Source organism: Podarcis bocagei, assembly GCF_964188305.1.
Source record: "Podarcis bocagei genome assembly, chromosome: 11".
NCBI classification, from domain to species: Eukaryota; Metazoa; Chordata; class Lepidosauria; order Squamata; family Lacertidae; genus Podarcis; species Podarcis bocagei.
In genome coordinates, this window is record NC_138136.1 from 3,964,121 (window position 1) to 3,990,376 (window position 26,256).

At 41.6% G+C, this 26,256-nt stretch overlaps 1 protein-coding gene across 6 annotated transcripts in view; it reads left to right on the forward strand.

Moving 5' to 3' along the window:
• The window catches only part of LOC308597669 (proprotein convertase subtilisin/kexin type 5-like), a 176,652-nt gene that overhangs the window by 38,828 nt on the left and 111,568 nt on the right, over window positions 1-26,256 (forward strand). For all 6 annotated transcript variants that reach the window (XM_081213612.1, XM_081213613.1, XM_081213611.1 and 3 more), the window contains 3 exons: window positions 4,934-5,047; window positions 20,401-20,544; window positions 22,206-22,282. In XM_081213612.1, the coding sequence (XP_081069738.1) occupies window positions 4,934-5,047; window positions 20,401-20,544; window positions 22,206-22,282 (335 nt within the window). The remainder of the gene's footprint in view (window positions 1-4,933; window positions 5,048-20,400; window positions 20,545-22,205; window positions 22,283-26,256) is intronic.

The following is a 26,256-nucleotide window of genomic DNA, read 5'->3' on the forward strand; positions in this document are numbered from 1 at the left end:
CTAAGCAACCACTCACTTGTGTGTATTTAAATAAAGTTGTGGCCAAAATAAAGTTAAATAAAGTTGTAAGCCTTTATTTCCTAAGAGCAAGTTGATGACTCAAGGGGACTGCTTTGCTTTAGGAAAGACTGCATCTTATTCTGTTTCTCTTTCATTTTTGTTTTAATGTCCCTTTTAATGTTAACTTGGGACAATTCTTATCCACTAGAAGAGCGTTTATAAAATACTGCATTGAATACAAAAGCGATCTCTGAGATGACAAGACTGGAAATAATGTATTTTCAACAATTATTTAGATTTCAGTCTGGCTTGGCTTTGATTTCTAGACATTCAGGAAATAGAAATATAGAACTTTTGGAATTGAACTGAATGAGAAAATGTGCACAATTACTCCTACAGCTAAGTGTGACATTATGAAATGTTTAAATGTGAAGAAGCCTTGTTTTTGCAGCCTCTCATTTTCTCCAGAAATGAAAATCTGTATAATCAATTACTCCATATATTTTCTTCTTCTTCAGGGCGTATGAGCGTCAAACTATTGATATTTCAAAAATGAAAACACTTTAAAAAAACCACTTAAAAATATCAGCTATTAGAGAAATGTGTCCATACATCCATACAATATTCATAGGAAACTACTGACATTACTAGAAAATAGCTGCTAAGACTAAAACCCACAGACACTTATTATATTCAACTTAGTTACTCTGTGGACTCAGTGCAAATTAAGACACATTTTATAAATTGAAGACAGTGATTCTCTGCTTTAGCTCCACCTATATAATCAGTGCAATTACAAAAAAAGAATTTTAAAACTATGGTAACCCCGCACACCGGGAAACTCACTTAAAAATCCAAAAGAAGCAGTTCCCCAACACTAATCCCATATGACTTTGAACACATACAGTTGGCTAAATTTTCTGCAACTTTCTTTACTAATTTATACCCAGCTGGGAATAAATTTATTTTGATTATCAGCATTGCTCAAATATTAGGAATTGTAGAAAATAAGACAAGATAACATACAGGCCAACACATGCCAAAACAGACTGGTTTTGGCTACCTTTAAGTACTGTGGAGCAGTATGTAGGTTTTAAATTTTTGGCTAGTATGTTATTACCAGGGGCTGCACCATTGCCCACTTTGCTTCCCATGCCCCCATTATTCCCCCTACATTTACCCCCTAGAGCAGGGCGGTCTAACATCTCAGACCAAGTGGGCCATAAAAGTACTTCGATACAAAACCTGTGAGCTGTGCACTGAATTAAACTGAATTAATGTAAATTAAAGAGTTCACAATATAGTTGATATTATTTAAAACACACAATTAATATATTTAATTGAAAATATAATTAAACTAATTATATTTAAAATATTTATTTAAAAAAATAATACACAAACATATGTATTCACTTTTGTTAACAACATAGACATTGAATCCCTGTCAGGATAAAAAGGAGGGGTTTTAAGAATTGTAATAGTGACATCATTATTATCATCATTATTATTTTAGAAGGCTTCTAGTAAAAATGATTCGCGCCTCCTGTGAAGCCAGTAAATAAATGCGGCCCAAGAAGAAGAGTGCACGGGGGGGGGGGAGTGGCTCCTGCAGCCCACGCCTGGCCTTAGCAGGTGGCAGAAGGTCCCACTGGACTGAGAGCTCGTAGGGCAAAGTGATGGGCTGGTTCAGCAGGGAGAGGCGGCTAGCTGCGTTGGGGTGGGAAGAGAGGAGGAGGAGGAGGAGGCACTACTGTAGCAGCAGCAGCAGTGAAGGAGGAGGAGGAGGGCAGACTACATGGCTGCCGAGGCAGGTGGTGCTCAGCTCCACTCTGCCAGGTGAGCAAGTGAGCTGCTGTTGTGAGTGGCACACGGGAGGCAGCTCCAGAGCAGCCGTACCTCCACTGCCACCATTGGGGGATCAAAGCAGTGCAGCACGGGCTCCCTTCCTTGGAGTCGGCCATGGAGGATCTCCACAAGGACACTGCAGGACAGCACGGCCTGCAGGCCCCCCTTCCCTTGTGCACCAGGGGCTGCCAAAAATGGCCACCCCACGCAACTTCTAAACTCACTTTTCACTTTCCCAACCACATTTCTGAAGCCACTTTTCTTTTCTGCATGCTTGCTTTGTGACCCTGTTTTCCCCTTCACCCCCTCATTTTGTGCAACCTCCCTTGCACATAGACCACACCCATTGTAACCTCCCACATCTCCCACACCCACCAAACGCTCTTTCCATCTTCCACCCGACTTTGAAGCCATCATCCCCTCCTAGTCTTCAGATCATTTCACCCTCCTGCTTTCATCTTTAACCCCATTCCCAAGCCTGCTATTCCCTTCTCTTTTTGCAACCCCCTTTGCTCTCCCATTTTCACCTTTATTTCCTTTCCCCGCCTCCTTACTTTTCACAACTCTTCATTGCACACAGACCACACACCCCGTTCCCACCTCTCTCCTCTTCTGCAGCCTTCTTTGCACTCACAACTGATGCTAATATATATGATACTGTATCTTTAAGATGAATAGGATTTTAAGAGCAAGGCTGTTAGTTTATTAAGTTAGAGAATGTTAGTTTAAGTTGATGGATGTTGTACACATGTGGGTGTTTGCTTGTTAATAAAATATCTTTTCTAAATTACTGCACTGAATTTGGAACTTCATGCTGAAGATAACGCATGGTGCCAGGAGTGAAATTCAGGATTATGGGAAGGTGCTATAGAATATTTGAGGGCTCTTTATCTCTCTCACATAAGGAAGCTAAGTTACAGATAGGTAGCCGTGTTGGTCTGCCATAGTCAAAATAAAAAAAATCCTTCCAGTAGCACCTTAAAGACCAACTAAGTTAGTTCTTGGTATGAGCTTTCGTGTGCATGCACACTTCTTCAGATACACTGAAACAGAAGTTGCCAGATCCTTCTATATAGTGAGAAGGTGGGGAGGGGTATTACTCAGAAGGGTGGTGGGAATGGGAGAATGGCAGATAGCTGAGATGAGCCTGTAGACGAAGGCTAAGGAAGCTAAGGAATGGAAGAGTTTCTCACTTCTCCCTCTACTCAAACAATGGTAGAAGTTTGAGAAAAGCAAGGGTGGAGGGACACAGATGAAAAAAAAATGTTTCTTAAAAAATGGCACACAGTTGAGTAAAGCAGGGATGGAGGAATACTGAGGACTTGTTCAAACTGGTTTGTTTTTTTTAAAAAAAACCAAGTAGAAATCGCAGAGATGGGTATAACACAGAAGCTAACACCAAAAAGCTCAACGCAACAGAGCCTTTCCTAATTCAGTTCTTGCAATCGTCAGTCTACTCAAATCTCTATGGCATGAGGGAGAATTCATGGGAGCTGAAGGGACGTGTGCATGTAGGAGCCACTTCCAGTCGTGCACGGTGGCCTCTGTATTCTAAGTGATGCTGCAGGCAGTTGACGTACTTGACAGAAGGCCACTCATGTTCAGATTACACAGGACACATAAGGAATCAGTAAAGTTTATTATTTTGTAGGAAACACTGGAAAAATCAAATGTGCATTTGTCCTTTGCTGCTGTGTGTTGGTTTTCTCAACCCTGGATGAACTCTGCTTGCAGCTTCTATTGCTGACCTTAAAAAGTCACCCTGCACAAGGGTTGCAAAATCCTGGAAATCCAAACTGGGATATTTACAGGAAAGGTCGATAGGTTTGCAGAATAAAGTGCAGTAAATTTCCTGTAAATATACCGTATGTCAGCTACTCCGTAAGCCTCAGAACTTCCTTTGATAGAAGTTTAAAAACCCCCACCATGAAACATTTGTATTGCAATGTGATTCAGAGATGCATTTCTTAGATATAATGTGAAAAGAACAGGTTAGCAACTGTTCTGTGCTACACTTTATAGAAAATAATCTATAGTGGTTTTGATGTGCTGTATGTGGGTGGTGATTATATTTCTTTTTTAAAATGAGAGACTATTGTTATTTTGATTATATGTTCTGTTTTGTTTTCTCTGCTCTCATCAATATCTAATCTTGTAACATATACCAAAAAGGTTTCATTGTGGCTATGGTAATATTCCATTCGAAAGAGAACAAAAAATAGGTAGCAATTCACTTCAGAAGTGATTGTTTATCAAACTTCATGCACAGCTGAATGTTCAGAAGCATTTTAAAAATAAAACATTTTCCAGGAAAGTAAAGAGCTGAACAATGAGTAGCAGGTTAAATTACAACAGGTAACTTAAAAGGGATGCCAAACAGAAGATGATCAAGGTTCCAGGTCATGTTTTCAAACTAAGTTACTTATTGTCAGAAACTTATTGAAGATTCTGAATTCCACAGAAAGGACTTGTAGATCTGAGTAGGCTATGTATAATTGGGATACAATAAATACATAGAATATTTCACAAAATCATTATTTTTAAACAGACATTTATGTATCATTTGCTATGTAGTTGACTCTCAACTTAAATGGGATTTACGTTCTGTGGCTAGCATGTAAAACCAAAACTGCATATAGTCAAAACACTCACTCTCTGCACCGCTGAATGCTCTTCCGAGGTGAGTGTAATGGTGGCTGGGATTGTCTATGGTTCCCCACCCCCACTGGAAGCCTGCCCCCTTTGATTGATTGATTGATTGATTGATAAGCAAATTAAGTATATAAGTTGCGAGTAGACTGCATTCATTCCTTCTCTGTCATGATCTTCTGCGTGTAATAATAGAAAAACCACCCTGCGTTCTTAACAACTGTATAGCTTGAAAGCCTGTTTTAACAGTATATAAGGCACTGTGCTCTCTCTCCCCCCACACACTTACTTTTAAGAAAAGTAGTACATCAACCTGAATTTTGCACCAAGAAATGTATTCAGCTCCTTTTTTGGAACAAACAACTGCAGATTTTATATATTTATTTAGGATAACCATGGTGTTGTTTTGGTATTTACCACATGTTTTCCTTATTGACAGGTGGAATGGATAGAACAGCAGGTTGTAAAAATAAGGACAAAGAGGGATTACAAACCTGGTGCCATCCAGCCCGTCTATTTTAATGATCCTAAATGGCAAAGTATGTGGTACATGGTGAGTTCATATAGGCTATTTCTTGACTAAAGTATTTCATGGTAAACAAAATAGAATGCCATAACTTTGTTTTATGTGAAGCAATAAAGGTTATGAAACTTGATCATATGAGCTGTTACCAATTCAGGATCTGTGTTTAGAATTCCAATACAGTGGTGCCTCGCAAGACGAAATTAATCCGTTCCACGAGCCTCTTCGTCTAGCGGTTTTTTCGTCTTGCGAAGCAACCCTTTTAGCGGCTTAGTGGATTAGCACTATTAGCGGTTTAGCGGCTATTAAAGGCTTAGCGGCTATTAAAGGCTTAGCGGATTAGCAGCTAAAAGGCTATTAGCGGCTTAGCGGCTTAGAAAAAGGGGGGGAAAGCGAAAAAAAATCAGAACACTGGCAAGATGTTTTTGTCTTGCAAAGCAAGCCCATAGGGAAAATCGTCTTGCGAAGCAGCTCAAAAACGGAAAACCCTTTCGTCTAGCGGGTTTTCCGTCTTGCGAGGCATTCGTCTTGCGGGGCACCACTGTACGTTAGGTTTTATCATGGTAGAGGGAGAAGGGAACCTGTGTTATCAGAAAGAAATTCTTTTCTTGAAGGATGTTGCATTTATCTTTAATTAAAGCTATAATTTCTTGAGAAGAAGCATAGATCCCAGAGTGATGATATGGTACTTTTGTGGTTTTCTGACCAACATTGGTGCAAGCTTCTTCCTTTCTCCCCAAATTGGATTACTGCAATGCAGTTTATATGGAGCAAACAAAGTCTGAAAATTTCTGTAGGTGCAAAAAGCAGCCCACAAGGGTTTGGTCTGGAATCAGCAGGTCACATAACATTATGCCAATCCTTGGTCAATATGACTAGTTGTGAGGGTTTTCTGTGCTCATTTCAGGGTTCTGGTTTTTACTCTTAAAATCCTAAAGGTCAAAGTATTTTAGGAATCACCCCCTTGGTTATAAACTTGCCCAAGAAGATAATTCTGCTTTTAAGGCTGTTTTCTCTGTCCCCACCCAATCAGAAGTTTGGTGGGTAAGTACAAAGGTGGAATTTGATACCAAGACATGGAATGCCGGCCTCCGACAGGATATATTATCTTTCTCCATCAATGCTCACTTTAAGAAGGACACAAAGAACAGTGTAGTTTTATTAGGGATTCTTAAGGTAACACTTCTGAATGAGCCTTATCAAAGCTGTTTTTACTGTTGCTATAACCTTTCTAATTTTTCCAAATTTTTAATTTGCTGTTTAATTTGTTTATAATATTTTTTTCCGTATAAAATTCTCTGCTATCTTTTGTTATACTTATTCTCAAGGCTCCCAAGCCCTATTCAGGCATTATTAAAGTCAAAGTGTGTTGGAGATTGTGGGGGCTGTGTGTGCCAACCCTGCCCCTTTCACCTATTAAATCAGTTGGCTTGCTTTCAAGGCTCCCTGTGATCAGGAATGCTGGTCATGCAGGGTGACTTGTAAGCTTTTCAAGCAAACATTCAGACCTTGCTGTTTAACATGGCAAGATCAAGGTGGAGGGGGCAATGCCCAGCCCTCCCCATCCAACATGTTTTTATTTCGAGGAACTCATTGTGACTGGATTGAGGAGGCACTTTGCTGGTAAAAGAGTTGGTCTGATATTTCAACAAGTAGCTTCAGGTGATAAGTTTAAAAGAATCCTTCCAGATATTGTGTTGTTGTTTTATGAATGTAAATATCATTGCAGATGAAATTATTTTCCATTTTTTTGAGCAAATGGTGCAGAAACAAACAACTTAGAAAGTTTTATTAATAACTAGTGTTTGCATTGGTGGCTATAACAGCATTATGTTTAAAATAGTAATATACCACTATGCAATTGTTCAGATCTTGATTAACAAATAGCCTAGCAATGAGAAGAGCTGACCTAAGTTTATTGTTCCAACTTCTTCATCAAAGACCTTTCATTCATATTTCTCAAATGATCTTTATTATAATTCTGTTGACTCCTACTATCTAAGAGACATAGCTCAGCGTGCTTTGCATGCTGCTATCTTATATGCTACTCATAAACATAGTTACTTGGAATAAAACTATTAGTCTAAATTAATTTAGGGTCACATCTGAAAAGAATTTCATCTTTAGAACTGATTCTGAGTAGAATTGCTATAGGGAAAGCAGAGTTTGGAGTGTAAGACTCTGGAGATGCTGCATTCAAATGTACTTAGTATTTTGGAGTTTTGGCATACATAGCATCATCTTTAGGGACGCGGGTGGTGCTGTGGGTTAAACCACAGAGCCTAGGACTTGCTGATCAGAAGGTTGGTGGTTCGAATCCCCGCGACGAGTTGACCTCCCGTTGCTCGGTCCCTGCTCCTGCCAACCTAGCAGTTCGAAAGCACATCAAAGTGCAAGTAGATAAATAGGTACCGCTCAGGTGGGAAGGTAAACAGCGTTTCCGTGTGCTGCTCTGGTTCGCCAGAAGTGGCTTAGTCATGCTGGCCACATGACCCGGAAGCTGTATGCCGGCTCCCTCGGCCAATAAAGCGAGATGAGCGCCGCAACCCCAGAGTCGGCCACGACTGGACCTAATGGTCAGGGGTCCCTTTACCTTTACAGCATCATCTTTATGCAGTGAAGTGGGGTGGGAGCTGGCACTCAAGCCTAAATTAGATTCAAGTACAGGTTCTGGTGTACACAAATCTGACATTCAGATGTGTGGGTGGGATGGGATGGAAACACCAGATAGATCTTATGAAGACTCTCTAAGCCATGCTTTGATAAGTCTACCTAAGAGAAGAACTAAACAAACAACAGATTAAGTGGCAGATCAGAGTATTCACATCAACTTTCTTCATCTCAAACACCATTTTAAATTGAGGCCACACGTTTATCTTTAAATAATGGGAATGATGTGTATACATTTGTACTTCTTAATGAGCAGCAGTAAATAATTTTCTAGTAAAGTGTCCCTAGAACCAATATTCATTAAACTAGCATTTTTCACAAAAAATTGTAGAAATACGACATTTAATCTTGACTAGGGATGAATGATCCCATTATAGTATTAATTTGTTCCAGTTTTACATGGGGACAAAACCAGTGCTATTTTTCTAGAAAAGGCCAATGCTATTTTTCTAGAGGTGTGAGAACTCACCACGAACTCACTTTTGTTCTTTTATAATAGCAATGGTGCCCACCTGAGAGGTGCTGGAACTGAGTTCACGCTGAAAATAAGCTTTGGACGGAACTAAGTCTGTGCTGTCCTGTTTCTGTGTGGGTTTTAAAGAGAAAATCCGTTGAAACCTGCAACGAAATATACAGTGGTGCCTCGCAAGACGAAATTAATTCGTTCCACAAGTTTTTTCTTCTTGCGAGTTTTTCGTCTTGCGATGCACGGTTTCCCATAGGAATGCATTGAAAATCAATTAATGCGTTCCTAGGGAAACCGACTTCAGACCAGGTCCGGGGACAGTCTGTCCCCCGACCTCTTCTGAAGGCTGGGGGGGGGACAAGGGCTTTTCTTCCCACCCCCAGCATTTAAAAAAACCCCGGGACAGCGGAGGGCTTCTCCGCTGTCCGGGGCGATCTTAAAATGCTGGCGGGCGGCATTTTAAAATCGCCCCGGGACAGCGGAGGACTTCTCCGCTGTCCGGGGCGATTTAAAAGCCCCTGGGAAGGCAGGCAGGGGGGACAAAGACTTTTGCCCCCCGCCAGCCTTCAGAAGAGGTCCTGGACCTCTTCTGAAGGCTGGCGGGGGCGAAAGTCTTTGCTCCCCCCGCCTGCCTTCAAAAGCTGTCCGGCCAAGGCTTCGCGGACCTCTCCGCAAGCAGCGGCAGCGCTGCCGCTGCTGGCGGTCAGTTGCCGGCATGCCGAAGCCTGCGCGCGCTGACATCAGCGCGCCCAGGCTTCGCGGACCTCTCCGCCAGCAGCGGCAGCGCTGCCGCTTCTGGCGGACAGTTGCCGGCATGCCGAAGCCTGCGCGCGCTGACATCAGCGCGCCCAGGCTTCGCGGACCTCTCCGCCAGCAGCGGCAGCGCTGCCGCTGCTGGCGGACAGTTGCCGGCATGACATCAGCGCGCCCAGGCTTCGCGGATCTCTCCTGCCTTCAAAAGCCGTCCGGGATAGCGGGAAGCGCTTCCCTGCTATCCCGGACTGCTTTTAAAATGCTGGTGCTGGGGAGCAAAGCCTTTCGGCCCCCGCCAGCCTTCCTAGACCTCTTCTGAAGGCCGGAGGGGGGGGGAAAGGCTTTGCTCCCCACCGCTAGCATTTAAAAGAGGTCCCCGGAGATTTCCCTATGGGCTTTCGTCTTGCGAAGCAAGCCCATAGGGAAATTCATTTTGCGAAGCACCTCCAAAATGGAAAACCCTTTCGTCTAGCGGGTTTTCCGTCTTGCGAGGTGTTCGTCTTGCGGGGTACCACTGTACATTTAAAATGTGGGGGAAATTACTTAAATGGTGGTCCAGTGGTAACATTAAGCTTAGTACCTATCAGGTGATATTTTTCTCCTTGCTGAAAATGAGATGGTTTCACTTTAAATTTTTTATTGGTCTATAGTGTGTCAGACACCGGAGGAAACAATCCCCAGGAGCGGACAAGACAAGGAAAAGTCCTTGCCATCTGCTTTTTATTCAATATTTACAGAGAAAGGCTTGGAACACAGCCTCTTGGAATAATGGCGTTGTCCCGAGTGACTCTCCACTCCCCTTTTCTCCCACTTCCTCCTTCGTCATTGTCATCATCTCCCCTACAGGTGGCGCTGAGGGCCCTTTGCTTCTGAGCTCTCTGCTCTACTACAGTCATACCTCAGGTTGAATGTGCTTCAGGATGAGCGTGTTTGAGTTGCGCTCTGCGGCAACCCGGAAGTAACAGAGTGCATTACTTCCGGGTTTCGCCGCTTGCGCAGATGCTCAAAATAATGTCACACGCATGCGCAGAAGCAGTGAAAAGCGATGGGCGCATGCGCAGACGTGCCATCGCTGGTTACGTTTGCTTCTAGATGCAAACGGGGCTCTGAAACAGATCCCGTTCGCATCTAGAGGTACCATTGTACTTTCAAGGCTCGCCGGGTTCTGGGAATGGGGTCTGGAATGCTTTCTAAAGACCCTCTGTTGCCCTCCTGGTGCTTCCTCTTCCTCCTCCTCCTCCTCCTCCTCCTCCCATTATTTCCCAGCTTTCCCCCTCATCTGCCTCTGAGCTGTGATCTCCCTCAAACCCCTGTTGTAATTCTGAACTGTCTTCTTCTTCTCTGGAAGGGTTAGGCTGGGAGGCAGTCTCCACCATTCCTGCTCTGTCCAGTCCCTGACATAGTGTGGGCTTTCAGTAATTGTTGGACACTTCACTTATGACTATTGATTTTACTTTCAGAGAAAATAATCCAACCCACTGCCCACAAACGTTTGGCAGCCCCTGACTTAGCATGATGTATGAGTCAGGTCAATGTGTGCAAAGCGTGTGTAGCAACGTAACATGTTTACACACACTAGCTCTTGTGTCCTGGCATTGCAGATTAAAGCATGTTCTTGGTAAACTTTGGTGAGCCCTAGCTCTGGCTGAAATAAAACTTTATCGTCCCAGCTATTGGTTCACTTAGAAAAAGCAGCTTACGAGAGGTCTCCCAAGCTCAATTTGTTTTATGATGAACATTTTCAGGAGTATGAACGGACACGTTTCTTAAAAGAATTCTTCTTGTTGTTTTTTAAAAAATGCATGTGAACTGAATTCCTGGAGGAAGCTGCCAAAAGTTCCATTTACTGGCTTCTGAACCTGCTGAATAAAATGCCACAAGCATCTTAAACTCTGCAAGGGAGAAAGAAATGTCAAGGGTGATGGATCTTTAGCTTATTGTAGCATCAGTTTACACTGTTGATATGCCTGTGAATTCTACTGGCACTGTGTATGGCTTTTAAATGAAAAATACTGGTCCAGATTCAAAGAGCTGTTTAGGGTTTCAGAAGAGAGGTGTCACAAGTTGCTTCTGAAACTCACCTCTGCTGTGGAGTATGTTGGGGAGCTACTGTTTGAGAAAAATAACTCTAAAGCTCCCATTGGCCCATAGAACTAGTTTTACGGTTCTTTGACCCTTGGCCAGTATATTCCTTTTTCATGTTTGCTTGAGGCATTGCAAATCATGATGGCAGAGTGTGTAATAAACTGAGCTCATAGACTTATTTGCTGACTTTATTGATGTTTAGCTCCTGATCAGTATGCATTCTCAGTAACCACATCTTAGAGTTGTTAGTATGAATATCATAAGTATTTCAAAGTACAGCAGCTCATTATATACTCATTGCTGCTGCAGCAGAGAAGAATTAATAGAGTGGTACATGAGTATTTAACCAATACACCTTAATGGCTCCAAAGTCCTAATAAACAGAAATTGTTGATAAATACAGACATAATTTATGTGAGGCTCTTAATTATTTCATTCCCATAAATTGCATGTATCCTTTTTCTAGAATGACAATACCATTTTGTTCATCATCGTTCAAATGACATATCATTTATTATAGGCAGCATTTCTGTGAGGTTTAACTATTCAAAGTATTCTGTATACACACAGATACTTTACTCCATATTTCATTAACACAATCAAACAAACGTTTTGTATTCAGCCAGTTTTAAAAATAAGAGAGTATTTTTTTAACCAGTCTTATTTTAGAGACATATCACTGTTTCCAGTGGCAACATATTTCTTCGGGGCCACATCACATCAGGGTGATTGCCTGCTTACCTGAGCCACAGTATGTGGACCAAACAAATAATTATTTCAAAGTACATGAGAAGTTGCATGGTTTTGCACAAGGTACAATTTGTGGAGGGAATTTCACCCCACTGATAAAACTAGGTTCTATTCCATGGGATACAATATGTATTTGTCAATTAATTACATCCTCATCTCTAACTCACTGAGATACAAAACACATATACAGTGGTGCCTCGCAAGACGAAAAGAATCCGTTCTGTGATTCTCTTTGTCTTGCGAAGCAAGCCCATTGACGGATTAGCGCTATTAGCGGCTTTTAGCGGCTTTTAGCGGCTTTTAGCGGCTTATCTGCTGATCGGATCAGCTGATAAGCGGCTTAGCGGCTTAGAAAAAGGGGGGAGGGGAAAAAAGCAGGAACTCGCAAGACATTGTCGGCTTGCGAAGCAAGCCCAAAGGAAATTCGTTTTGCGAAGCACCTCCAAAACGGAAAACTCTTTCGTCTAGCGAGTTTTCCGTCTTGCGAGGCATTCGTCTTGCAGGGCACCACTGTATAGGTACAGTGCTCATTTTGGATCATGCAGCTATTACTGTAGAGGTCAAGTGGGGAAACATATTGTCTTACAATCCAGTTTGGCAGTTGGATGCTTCAGTATTGTCAAAGCAATTACCATATTTTTTGTTCTATAAGACTCACTTTTTCCCTCCTCAAAAGTAAGGGGAAATGTGTGTGCGTCTTTTGGAGCAAATGCAGGCTGCACAGCTATCCCAGAAGCAAGAACAGCAAGAGGGATCGCTGCTTTCCCTGCGCAGTGATCCCTCTTGCTGTTCTGGCTTCTGAGAATCAGAATATATTTTTTCTTGTTTTCCTCCTCCAAAAACTAGGTGCGTTTTATGGTCTGGTGCGCCTTATAGAGTGAAAAAATATGGTAATTCAAGAAAAATTGTCAACCAAGTTAAAGGAATGCCTTTATATGAATAGTACTCTGGATGTTAACTTTGTATGGGATGTGGGATATGGGATGCCATGAAATCAGTTATTAGGGAAGTATATTTAAGAGAAACATAACATTTTTGGAGGCACAGAGAGGCAGATAAAGATTATTTGCTTATGGGGATAGCAAAGTTAAAAGTCAAATGCAGACACACTGGGAGTTCTAAAATTTACAAGAAATTACTAGTGAAAGGTGTGCTCTAAACATTTATATGATACAATCATACACAGCATGTGGTCCATGAAGAGATTATAATAGTTATTGATTGCTGCTTGACTGGAGATCATGCACTTTTGAAAATCCAAGAAAGGCTTTTCACTCAGTAGACGATATGCCAACCCATGAAATATGGCACATAGCACTAACTGAGAAAATAACATCAGTGCAGTTTAGCCCAAGGTGAAATCCAGCAGGATAAGTCAGAGGAGATCGGAGTCCCTTTTTTCACATAGGAAAATTGTCACATGAGAGATTTACAGCCCTCATTTTCTCAACACTCATTCTGGAAAGCTACACTTATGCAGTGCAAGGTATTACAAGCTGTGAATGCATTGTTACGGTTTTTTGGATGCTGGCGATCCTTGTTTGTAATAATTTCAGACTCAAAACTTATTTTTGCTATGATTATTACAACATTTAATTAAAAATTTCAATAAAAATAAAAAGATTTAAGTCCAGGCTTGCCTCTGCTCTGGTCGGTTTGATGACTAAGTGTTCCAGAGCACAATGATTTAGGATACTGAGAAGTTTTTTGCCAGATGAGACAGCTTCCAGCCTAAGCCAGCAACAAACAATTGCCTCTGCTGGGATGTTGTTGCCGGAGGACTGGAACAGCTAAAGAGCTCAGGGGAATAGCTGAGGTGCTTGAGAAAGATACCTCATTCTGCTTGATGAAATCAGGTAGAGCATCTGTTCTCAGTAGGGTTGTTCTTCCCCTGAAAGAGCGGGTACATTGTCTGGAGGTACTCTTTGATCCAGAATGGACACTAGAGAGACAGATGGCCTTCATGTCTTGGAGTGCCTTTTTCAAACTTCAGCTCTTCCCGAATAGAGACTACTGACCACGGTTGGCCATACTCTAGTGATGTCATGTTTGTAGTGTTGCAATGTGTTCTACATGGAGCTTTGTCCTTAAATCACCTGGAAGTTATAATTGGTACGGAATACAGTTGTCAGAGTACTGCCATATGACACCAATCCTGAAAGAGGTTCTTTGGATACATATACAGTCGTACCGTGGAAGTCGAATGGAATCTGCTCTGGAAGTCTGTACGACTTCCAAAACATTCAAAAACCAAATCACGGCTTCTGATTGACTGCAGGAAGCTGTGGAAGCCCCGTTGGACAGTCGGGTTCCAAAAGAACATTCGAAAACCGGAACACTCACTTCCTGGTTTGCGGCGTTCAGGAGCTAAAACGTTGGGAGTTCCAGGACGTTCAGAATCCAGGGTACGACCGTACACTTCTTGCTAGAATTTAAGATGCTGATGTTGACCCATGAAGACCTAAATGACTTGGGACCCAAATATCAAAGGAAGTGCATCTGCCTGTATTACCCTGCCATGTCTCTTTGATCTGAGAGAAAGACTCTTCCCATGGTCCCACAGCAGGAGATGATATGAGAGAGGGTCTTCTCTGTGGTCCTCTAGTTATAGAATGCTGTGCCTGGTGCAAACTTTGCTGACATTTCAGTACCAGATTAAGACCTCATTGTTTGCCTTTTGCTTCAATGTTTTATTACTTATCTTCAGTTGTTTCTAGGTAGGTATTATCAGCTCTTTTAGGTTGTTTCTTTTTGAATTGATTTGTAATCTGTTCTGAGATCAAAAGACAAAGGGCACACTAAATAAATAAAATAACGGCAAGGTGTCTACACGCAGCATACAGCAACACAGCAGCATGCCTAACATGGGAGGGGAATTCTTATCAAGCATTTTGTGAGGATCCCCACTACACACTAAATTTCATGGGCAAAAGAACCTAGATCAGGCCTAGCATTTTTAGTGCCACAAGATTCACAAGCCCCTTAATTTACATCAGTAGAGATAAATTACATTCTCTGGTTTTCTGTAGCTTGTTTTCATTGCTCTGTGGCCGACAGAAACTTTGTAAGTTAAAATGAACAACTCTTTAATATTGATTCCTTGCTTCCCTGTTAAGCTGAATTGTTATATTATTATTTGTATACCTCAGTTGGCATATAAAGCATGTTCAACTCATTTGCCTTAATAATAAGTAATAATTAAAGGTTACATTAATTCCATGTATGCCACATGAACTGCAACAGTTTTGAACTTGGGAAAGTTTGAGATATATATTTCAGTGTTTATTTTTTAAGTATTTCACTAGACAATGGAAGTATATGGTAGGGTTTTGTTTGTTTTAATAAATCACATAATCTCGTTAATTTAAATATTTTGCTCATGGTGTTTTTAAAATTTACCTGATAGTTCAGATTCGGTCATGCCTAATGGCAAAGGCAGTTGCACTAGGCGTTGCTCCGCAGGGACGCCAAAACAGTGCTGTGGAATGGAGTGCAAGAGGTGGGGCTGTGCGCTGAATTTTAGCGTCACACAGGGCGCTGCTGGAATTTGAGAGCCCCAAGTCCAGCACTGATTATGGTTACCTGTCATACACCATACCATCATCAAAGAGGGTCTAGAGCCACACTAAGCCATACTGACGCAAATTGTGGACAATATATCCAAAAGTTTGAGCTATTTTTGAGGCAAAGACCAGCTGTTTCCCAGACCTATAGGTTTTTCCAATTCAGTTATTCTCTTCCTTGTTTATCTAAGGCCATTCCTGGTCCTCCATCTCCTCCTCCTCAGGGAGGCCATGTGACAGCCCAGCTGTGTGTGCATCACCTTTGACCGGGAACGTGCCTTCGGTTTGGGCTCAGGCAGCAGCGGCAGCGCTGCATGTGTGGGTACACACAGTTCTACCTTCTCCCTCCCTGCCTTCTCCTTTCTCTCACGGAGGGATATTTGGGTGCCTCGTTCTGCTTTGCTCCTGCGCTACCTCCTCCCCCCAGGTGTGTATTGTCCCTCCCTCCTCTTTTCTCTCCCCCATCTTACTCTCTTGCTCCCTCCTCCTAATCCTGCACTCTCCAGTCCCCTCTCCCTCCTCATGTTCTCTCCCTTGCTCAATCCGCTGCTCCCTGTTGTCTTTGTCCTCCCCTCCTGCACAGTTAATTCTTCTCCGCCCCGCCCCCCTGCTCCCTTCCTTTTTCCACCCCCATCAGTGGCTGGCTGAGTCTGACCTGATGGCATCTGCCCACTCCTCCTGCCTCCCTCTTGCTCCCATCGAGAAGCCCACCACCATGATCTGAAACTGATCACTGCAGAAGGGCTCGCAGGGCACATGGAGGTCGGGGGTAAGGATGCGGGCAGCGGGAGAGGTAGGCAGGCAGGGGGAGGGGTGGCAGTTCTGGCAACTTTTTTCTAAGAAAAACATGCTGCCCAAGTTCATACAACCTTTCCCACAAGACAATTTAAAGAGGCTGAGAGCACCCTGCCATTTATATACAGCATATATATGTCATTGCATGTGATCTTTGGCAATCACTCATAGCCTCAACTTCGTTGGACTGGTCATGTTGTGTGGATGCCTGATTATCGTCTACCAAAGCAACTGCTCTATTCCGAACTTAAAAATGGAAAGCGTAATGCTGGTAATCGACAAAAGAGGTTTAAAGACTGTCTCAAGGCAAATCTTAAAAAAATGTAGTATAAACACTGACAACTGGGAAACACTGGCCTGCGAGCTTTCCAGTTGGAGAACAGCCTTTACCAAAGGTGTCACAGGCTTTGAAGACACTTGAACTCAGGATGCAAGGGAGAAACGTGCTAAGAGGACAGCATGCTTGGCAAATCCACACCGTTATCAACTCCCGCCCAGAAACCAATGTCCCCACTGTGGAAGGACGTGTGGATCCAGAATTGGCCTCCATAGTCACTTACGAACTCATTGTTAAAACCATGTTTATGGAAGACAATTTTACTCGGCTACGAGTGATTGCCAAAGAACAAGAAGATATAAGGAAGGCATATCAGTGATGGTAAAGATTTTGCTCTTGTTGGAGAAGAGAAAGTTCAGGCAAGGACAGTCTGCTGACATCACTAAAGGAGGAAGAAGCTGTCTTGTGGCAGGTTTCCAAACCTTTTCAAAGGAATAGGGTTTATAATCTCACACCCTTTTCTACAGCCCAAGGTACATGGCTTGTCTGAGCCAAATAACAGAACTTATGAGTCATTTCCCTCAGTGAGCTGCCTATGGGCTAATTTCTTAGTGTTAATAGAAATGGAAGAAAGCTGCCAGATCAATTGGATATTTTGGATGAAGAAGAATAAAAGGGACTCGTCGTTTATTTTATTGTAAGATAAGAGATGAAAAACCTATGAGTGGGTTGGACATTGGTCAGTGCATTCTTTTCTTTAGTTTTGGCAGCAATAGATACAAAGGTCAGATAGGTTTCTTGGGTTAACATAAAGCCTATTATTATTATTATTATTATTATTATTATTATTATTATTATTTTATTTATACCTTGCCCATCTGGCTGGGTTTCCCCAGCCACTCTGGGCGGCTTACAACATATCTAATAACATAATAAGAACATTGGTCTTTAAAAATTTCCCTAAACAGGGCTGCCTTCAGATGTCTTCTAAAAGTCTGGTAGTTGTTGTTCTCTTTGACATCTGGTGGGAGGGCATTCCACAGGGCGGGTGCCACTACCAAGAAGGCCCTCTTCCTAGCTCCCTGTAACTTGGCTTCTTGCAGTGAGGGAACCGCCAAGAGAAGGCCCTCGGTGCTGGACCTCAGTGTCCGGGCTGAGCAATAGGGGTGGAGACGTTCCTTCAGGTATACTGGGCCAAAGCCGTGTAGGGCTGTAAAGGTCAGCAGCAACACTGAATTTTGCTCGGGAAACATACTGGGAGCTAGTGAAGATCCTTTACGACTGGTGTTATATGGTCCCGGCGGCCACTCCCAGCCACCAGTCTAGCTGCTGCATTCTGGATTAGTCACCTTCCAAGTCCCCTTCAAAGGTAGCCCCACATATGCAGCAACCCTCACAGTTTCCATAGACACCAACCCTGATGAGTTTTAGGCATCTTTTTATTTGCCAAACTAACTGGTTAGTTGACTGGAGATGTTTTGTTGATCTCATGGTGCTCTGATATAATCTTAATTTATTACTGTAGTAGTTTGATTTTTTTTTAAAGATTTTTTAAATTTGATTATGTATTATATTTTATGTTGTGCCCTGCCATGGGATTAATTTTAGTGAAGGACAGGTTAAAAATAAATGATAAAAAGTATATTTTGAGTGCATGGCAGTTTGCGGGTGGGGGGGGGGGGAGAATAACCAGCTATGTTTACGAGAAACTATGACTGACAGGGTCAAAATACCTTGAAAATGAATCTTGAAATAGAATTGAAATCTTTATGCTATAAACTGTGCAATGCCTTGGACAGACTGTCATTTAAGTAGCCCAGCCTTGTTTGTTTACAAATCAGAAACATTATAAAACTTGCTCTTCAGCATATTGCATTGGGATTTCTAAAGTAGTTAAAAAATGAGAAAAAGCGGGGTTTTAAAAATAAATTGAGGCAAAATGGTTGTACACACAAAAAAGAGAAAGAAAGGAAACTACTAGCAAAAAGAGTTATCAAAATTTACCTGGCAGGGGAAAAGACCAAGGATTAAATTTAAAATTTTAACAGCTGTAAAAAAAAGAGGTGGATTCTCATTGCCAGACTTAAAACTACAGTGGTACCTCAGGTTAAGTACTCAATTTGTTCCAGAGGTCCGTTCTTAACGTGAAACTGTTCTTAACCTGAAGCACCACTTTTGCTAATGGGGCCTCCTGCTGCTGCCACGCCTCCAGAGCATGATTTCTGTTCTCAACCTGAAGCAAAGTTCTTAACCTGAAGCACTATTTCTGGGTTAGTGGAGTCTGTAACCTGAAGCTTCAGGTTAAGAACAGCTTCAGGTTAAGAATGGACCTCCGGAACGAATTAAGTACTTAACCTGAGGTACCACTGTACTATGAAGCAGCTTGTATGATCTGGTTAAAGGAGTTAAAGAATACAGGATTGTTAGACCTGGAATGTTATGGGAAACATTATGGGTAGCATGCTTATTTGTGGTATGATAAGGTAAAAATACACAAAGAATTTTAAAATCATTGCAGAAGAAGGAGTATATATGGAATATAGACTAGATACTAAGCTTTATTGGAAAAGAAAACACCTTTATGGTTATCACCTATAGAAGCCAGTCAGTACTCAAAAGAAAATAAATATGATGGAGAAGTGGGGTAAATATAGAGATATATTTTCTTGAAATGTATGTAAATTGAAAAAGTTTGAAGAAATCTGAGAATGGATATCAGATTGGTTTCAATATTATCACACCAATGAGTATTTTAAAAAGGATCTATTAAAAGGTTTTATTATGAGTTCTGATTTAGGAAAAAAAATGCTTGAAGGAAGAGAGAAATTGAATTCAAAATGTATAAATTATTATTAGAATGGGAGGCGAAAGATGAAATAGTGAAATTGGTAATGATGAAAAGATTTAGGACACAATATAGAAATAAGCAATATAGAAACAAGGCCTATACATGGCACTTAAAAAAAAAAACACCTACTTGCCACCTTTACAAATTCCAAAGCACTAATAGATTGCATGGAGTACAAGGGAACTGATTTGGGCGGGGGGGGGGGGAGTGAATGAACTTTTGAGAACTCTTGTGGCTAATATGTGTTGCTATGATACTTGTTCTAAGAATTTATTCCCCCCTTTTCTGCTTGTTCTCATGGAGCCCAGGGGAGCTGGAGCAAAGCACCACTCCTGAGGAACGCCTGAATAGGATACTCATTAAAAGGATTCACACTCTCTGTGGTTCCCAAATGTCAGCCTCATTTCTTTATAAACTCACCTCCTCCATACAAAACAAAGAAAATATGAGAGAGAACAGTTCATTTTTCATTTAACATAAACTGGTGTACAAAAGCTCTGTCATAGCTGCTCTTCAATAAGCACCTAAAGTGGCAATTATTTGGGGGGAATTGTTTTGGCTACAGGTTCTTAGCTGCTGTTCCCCTCCTGCTGGTGCTGCACTAAACATGCCAGGAACTCTTTTTTTGTAGATATAAAGGAATCTGGATAAGTTTCCAGACAGCTATTTCAGGGATTATACAGTACATAAGACAGACTCTCCCTTCCCACCCACCCCAACCTGCCCACCCACCCTAAGCATTTTTTGTGTTTCCATGGCTATTCTGTGCAGGCGTTTTGTCTACTTTTATCCACATGCAGTTGTGTTGGAAAATTCAAATCCTCTTTCGCCCCCCAGCAATCAAATGTACTGTACTATGGAACGCTTAGAAAAGAGCTGTGGGGTTTCTAAAGGCCCATAATAACAATTAAGTGGTCTAATAACTATACCCTGATATGATGAGCAATCTCAAAAGAAATAACTAGCTCTATTTTCATTTCATTTAGCATCCCTTTCAAATTATCTTGCTGTTTGTTAATTAGGGCATTGATTTTCTGTCTCTCCAGTTTAAATCAATATGCTCGTTTGTGGATAATTAAATTGGTTATACTAATGAATAGACTAATATTTCCTTGCATTGCACTGGCAACTAATTTCCTGCTTTTTTTTGCTTGTTGTTTGTTTTTCTTCCTATAGCACTGCAGCGATAATATAAACCTCTGTCAGTCAGATATGAATATTGTAGGTGCTTGGAGGAGAGGCTACACTGGGAAGAATATTGTGATCACCATCTTGGATGATGGCATTGAAAGAAACCACCCAGACTTGATGCAGAATTATGTGAGTCTCCACAGTGCTTTGGATAGCTGTTTTATTCTTTTATGCTTATTTGTTTATTTCAACAATTTGTATACTTCTTAATTACAGTATCCTCTGGAAAGGTGTACAGGAGACTCAGTAGAATGAAACTTACAATTTTCATTTTGCAAGCCATGTATCTGAGACATGGGCACCACTAACTGCTGAAATTTTACCTATCAGTAAACCGAATCTGGTCTTGCCCTACACAAACAAGCTCAAATGTAATGGATTTGCTGTGTTGTTTCAATAATTAATCTCGCCTTGGTCTTTTGCTATGTGGCCATATTTGGTGTACTTTTCAGGTGAGCAATATTCTGAATCACTGCATCAGTCACACGCAATCCATGCCCTCTAACCCAGAGGGCTCTTACGCCAGGCCACAGCCTACTACCGCAATGTTGGCAGCCCTGTTTCAGACAGAGTTGCTGATGAACAGGATTCTGAATTGGTGCACAATTCACACATAATCTATGTTCAGGGCCATGATCCCTGTTTTGATTGCTGCGAGTCCAGCTACCATACCAACAAAGCACCAATAATATCTCTAAACTCCAGTATTCAAAAGTATCTGGTGGTATTTTCTGCTACACTTCCTGTTTGGCACTATCCTTAGCTTGCTGCTAGGATATATTATTAGGACATGGTTAGAATCTCAATAGTTAACACATTTCTAGATTCTCACTGAGCATAAATTAATCAGGGATTACTAACTCCACCCCATTCAAGTCCTTCATGAATTTAACAGATCAACTTAATTCTCCACATCGTTTGCTACCTATTACCTAAGCTAAAAAATTCACATAAGAGAAAATGACATTAATGTTTAATTGTATTACATATGTGAATGAATATATTTTGGCAATGTTATACAGAATCAATTGAAGCCAATAGACTAATTAGTTTTGAACGAAGGTGAAATAAAGATTAATCTGCCTCATCATTCTACCACATCAAATAACAAGAGTTGCAAAGATACACAGATGTTTACATTGTTTTCTACAGGCAAATGTGGAGAAGACAAAACCACATTTCACATCCATTAAAAGTTGCATATGCTCCCTGAAGATACAAAAAAATATGTCATCTAGTAGCTACAGTTAATAAAGATACACTTTCCCCAAACGGCTTTATTTTTCAAGTTGTATGTTTAAATTCTTTATCGACGCATGGAAATGTTTCCTTCAGGCAAATAATGTTCTCTTAGAATTATTTAAATTGCTTGCCCTTTAAACAAGAATAATGTAATTCAAGTTTGTGAACAAACTATTTATTACTGTGATAAAGAGGATTTTGATAAAGAAAAGAAATTTGAAATATAGTAAATAACTAAAACTACACAATTAAGTACTACTTAGATTAAAACAGTAGTTTTCATAAATTATAAAAAAAAAATTAATGCAACTTCAATTTTCCAGAAGTAATTTAAATAATATATAAATCCTGCAGGTTTAGAACATGTATTACTTTCCTAAACCATGCAGCAACCACAAAACCACAGGAATGTTAGTTAACCTAATTACACTCCTGTAGAAACCTGCTGAGGAATGTATGAGCCAGATGAGTCAATGGCTAATTAATGAGGATCTGCAGTTCATTCTTTTTCCATCTCTCTTTCCATTTCCCTTCTCTGTTGACTACAGGACCCAGATGCCAGTTTTGATGTCAATGGTAATGATATTGACCCCATGCCTCGTTATGATGCCAGCAATGAAAACAAGTAAGGCCGCTCCTCTGTGGAATGCAAGGCATTGCGAATTCAATTGTATCATGCACTCTCTCTTTTTTCTACAGCACTAATTGCGCAGGTTGAAACATTCTATTTTTGTTAGAATTTTTAACTTTTATCTAGTAAAGGTAATGCAGGGTATGAATTGTGTCTTTTGCTTCTCACATATGACATATGGTGAAGAAGCTGTTTGAGCATATAAAATATGCCATATATATATATATATATATATGCTTTCGTAGATTTTCACGGGTACAGGAATGCAGGTTTTGGTGTTTTCGGGTATCTTCCCGTGTAAGAGTTGGGGTGTCTAGGCGACGTTTCGACCTCGTCGAAACGTCGCCTAGACACCCCAACTCTTACACGGGAAGATACCCGAAAACACCAAAACCTGCATATATATATATATATATATATATAACAACTATGTATATGGTTAGATCTTTGAATAAAGTTGAGTTACAAATATTTGAACTGCATTTATTTTCAGAATGGTATTGGTGATACTTTCTCAGGTAGCTTCTGATACTTGCTTGTAATTCTGGTGTCTAGGTGCTGCTTTGAGTAATCCGAAACTGGTTGCTGTGTCTATACCAAACAGGAATCAAATACGTAGAGTTGTTGTTCACTAGGTTAATAAAATGCCTATTTCTTCTGTCTGTCTGTGACTGGAACATAGTTGAACATAGTTCACTGTATTGTGGTCTGGCAAGCATCATTTTTGCAGTCTCAGGGTGGTCATAAAACCGAGGGGCTTACTGAGTTCCTATTTGCTCACCATACATGACAGGTAGACTAAAATGGCTCAGTGACTGTCAAGTTGTGTAGACAAGGTATGGGGCTAGTCTGCCTACTATTACCTGAATATAGAAAGGTGGAGAAAAAACCTATGTGGAAGCTCCACAAACTCCATAATTCTTAAAAGCACAAGTCCCCTTTTGTGAGTCTTAATATGCTTCTCCCCTGTTTAGGAAAGAAAACACATTTATGGGGGGAATAGTATGGTCAGGGCCTAAGAGCAGACTTCCTTTCTGAATGACTAAGCTGAGCAGTTTTATTGACTTGACTTCTCTGTTGTGGCCATCTGAGAACTGGCTGACCAGCAGCCCTTCCGATATCTTTGTTGCAGGCTTTTTAGGACTTTAAAACAGCACTTTGAATTTCATCTGAAGATACACTGGAAGGCACTGCAGAACTTTAAGCATCAGCAATATATGTTCGATATGAGGGTCCAAGTTAACAACGTCACAATTACAGTGGTACCTCGGGTTAAGTACTTAATTAGTTCCGGAGGTCTGTTCTTAACCTGAAACTGTTCTTAACCTGAAGCACCACTTTAGCTAATGGGGCCTCCAGCTGCCGCCACGCCACCAGAGCATGATTTCTGTTCTCATCCTGAAACAAAGTTCTTAACCGGAGGTACTATTTCTGGGTTAGTGGAGTCTGTAACCTGAAGCCTATGTTACCTGAGGTACCACTGTATGTCCTGAATTAGCTGAAGTATTTAAATGCTCTTCAAAGGCATTCCGACGTACGCCACATTGCAGTAATCAGAAGTGGTTGTTACAAAACCATAGATAACTGCACAAAGGCCATTCATTTTACAAAGGAATTGTAGTGGTTGGGAGTTACTCGTGCGTAATCCTGCTCCGTTTGAACATTAGATTGCCTGGTTAAACCCTCCGGACTGCACAGCCCATCTCAGCGTGGCTGCCCTTAGTCACTCGTAGAATCTGTCTGTGGGCGTTTCTTAAAGCGTTGCCAACATAAGAGTTGTTTGACGCCCAATTGTCTCCGCCTCTCACTGCGCGGGAGTCTCCTGCGCAGGGTGGGCGTGGGCAGCGGGGTGCTTGGGCTCTCCTCACTAACTTCCAACGAAGAGTCCTGGAGCCCCTGCACCTCCCTGTCCCGTTGCTCTCCTGGATCCCTGGTGTTACGCTCATTCTCTTCCCCTTCTTCCCGGCTGAGTCTCCCTCTAGCGCTTGGACCTTCCCCTGCAGAATCAGAGACCCTCTCCTTCGCCCGTGCCTCTGATGGCAGTTCCCTGACAGGAATGCTCAGAGTTTCTAACTCATTATGCCTGGATTGCTATGTAAAATGAATCAATCCAAATGCTTTGATTCCAAATAGTGTCATCATCGTGGTGCATCTGAAATGAAGATGCAATGCCATGATTTAGAATTTTGTGCTGGCATAGATGTTGGAATAATCCAATTCTGGCCACCATTATCATTAAATGCCACCAAAGTCACAAGTAAAAAAAAAAGTTTAAAACGAGGACATAAAAACAGAACTCCAGGTAAGACATATTTATTATATCATAGAATTATCTAGTCCAACCCCCTCTAATGCTGGAATCTCAACTAGATCATCCATGGCAGATGGCCATCCACCCTCTGCTTAAAAATCCAAGGAAGATGAGTCCACTACCTCTCATGGGAGTCTGTTCCACTGTTGAACAGCTCTTACTGTCAGAAAGTTCTTCTGGTATTTAGTCAGAATTTCCTTTCTTGTAACTTGAATCCATAGGTTCAGGTCCTAGCCTCCAAAGCAAGAAAAAATAAGCTTGCTCATCCTCCATCTGACAGTCCTTCAGATATTTGAAGATGGCTATCATATCTCCTCTCAGTCTTCTATTTACCAGGCTCCTTCAATCTTTCCTCATAAGGCTTGGTTTCCAGACCCTTGGTCATCTTGGTGGCCATCCTCTGCACACATTCCAGCTTGTCAATATTCTTCTTAAATTGTAGTGTCGTGTCCAGAATTGGACACAGTATTCCAGGTGTGGTCTGACCAAGGCAGAATAGAGTGGTACTATTACTTCTCTTTGGGACATGGGTGGTGCTGTGGGTTAAACCACAAAGCCTAGGACTTGCCGATCAGAAGGTCGGCGATTCGAATCCCCGTGACGGGGTGAGCTCCCATTCTTTGGTCCCTGCTCCTGCCAACCTAGCAGTTTGAAAGCACGTCAAAGTGCAAGTAGATAAATAGGTACCGCTCTGGCGGGAAGGTAAATGGCGTTTCCGTGCACTGCTCTGGCCAGAAGCTGTACGCCGGCTCCCTCGGCCAATAAAGCGAGATGAGCGCCACAACCCCGGAGTCGGCCATGACTGGACCTAATGGTCAGGGGTCCCTTTACCTTTACCTTTATTACTTCCCTTGATCTGGACACTAGACTTCTGTTGATGCAGCCTAGAATAGTGTTAGCTTTTTTGCTGCTGCATCACACAGTTGACTCATGTTAAGCTTGTGGATCCACCAAGATCCTTCTCACATGTACTGCATGCAATACACTGATCTCTGCTGTGCATTCTATACAACCCTTGTACCTGATGGCCTCCAGTCAACTCATTGATGTTAGGTTTGTTAATAATAGACAGTTCAGACCTCAAGCTTCCACTGTACAGTGGTACCTCGCAAGACAAATGCCTCGCAAGACGAAAGAGCTTTTCGTTTTTTGAGTTGCTTCACAAGACGAATTTCCCTATGGGCTTGCTTCGCAAGACGAAAACGTCTTGCAAGTTTGTTTCCTTTTTCTTAAAACCGTTAATACCCAGGGAAACCGTGCTTCGCAAGACAAAAAATTCGCAAGACAAAAAAACTCGCAGAACGAATTAATTTCGTCTTGCGAGGCACCACTGTACTCAAGAGGCCACACTTTTTGTCAAGCAAATCAACAGCTAAAGGCATGGTTGAGTAAGTACAATGAGGGGAATGACAAAAACAGACTCTGTAGAAAAGTCACTATTTCTGAGGATAAGGAAACAAGATTCTTTTTAAAAAGTGTCAATTTTTCATTTTAGCCCAATTGATACTTTTTTTGAAAACCTATTTCTCTCTCGCCTTGTTGTTATCATAGCAATTACAATGGTCCCTTTGTTGTTTTCTTTCTGCAAGCATACTTAGTTTCATTGCAAATGATGGAGCTGTATTTTTTGTTTTGGTTGCCAAGTAGTGATGGACAT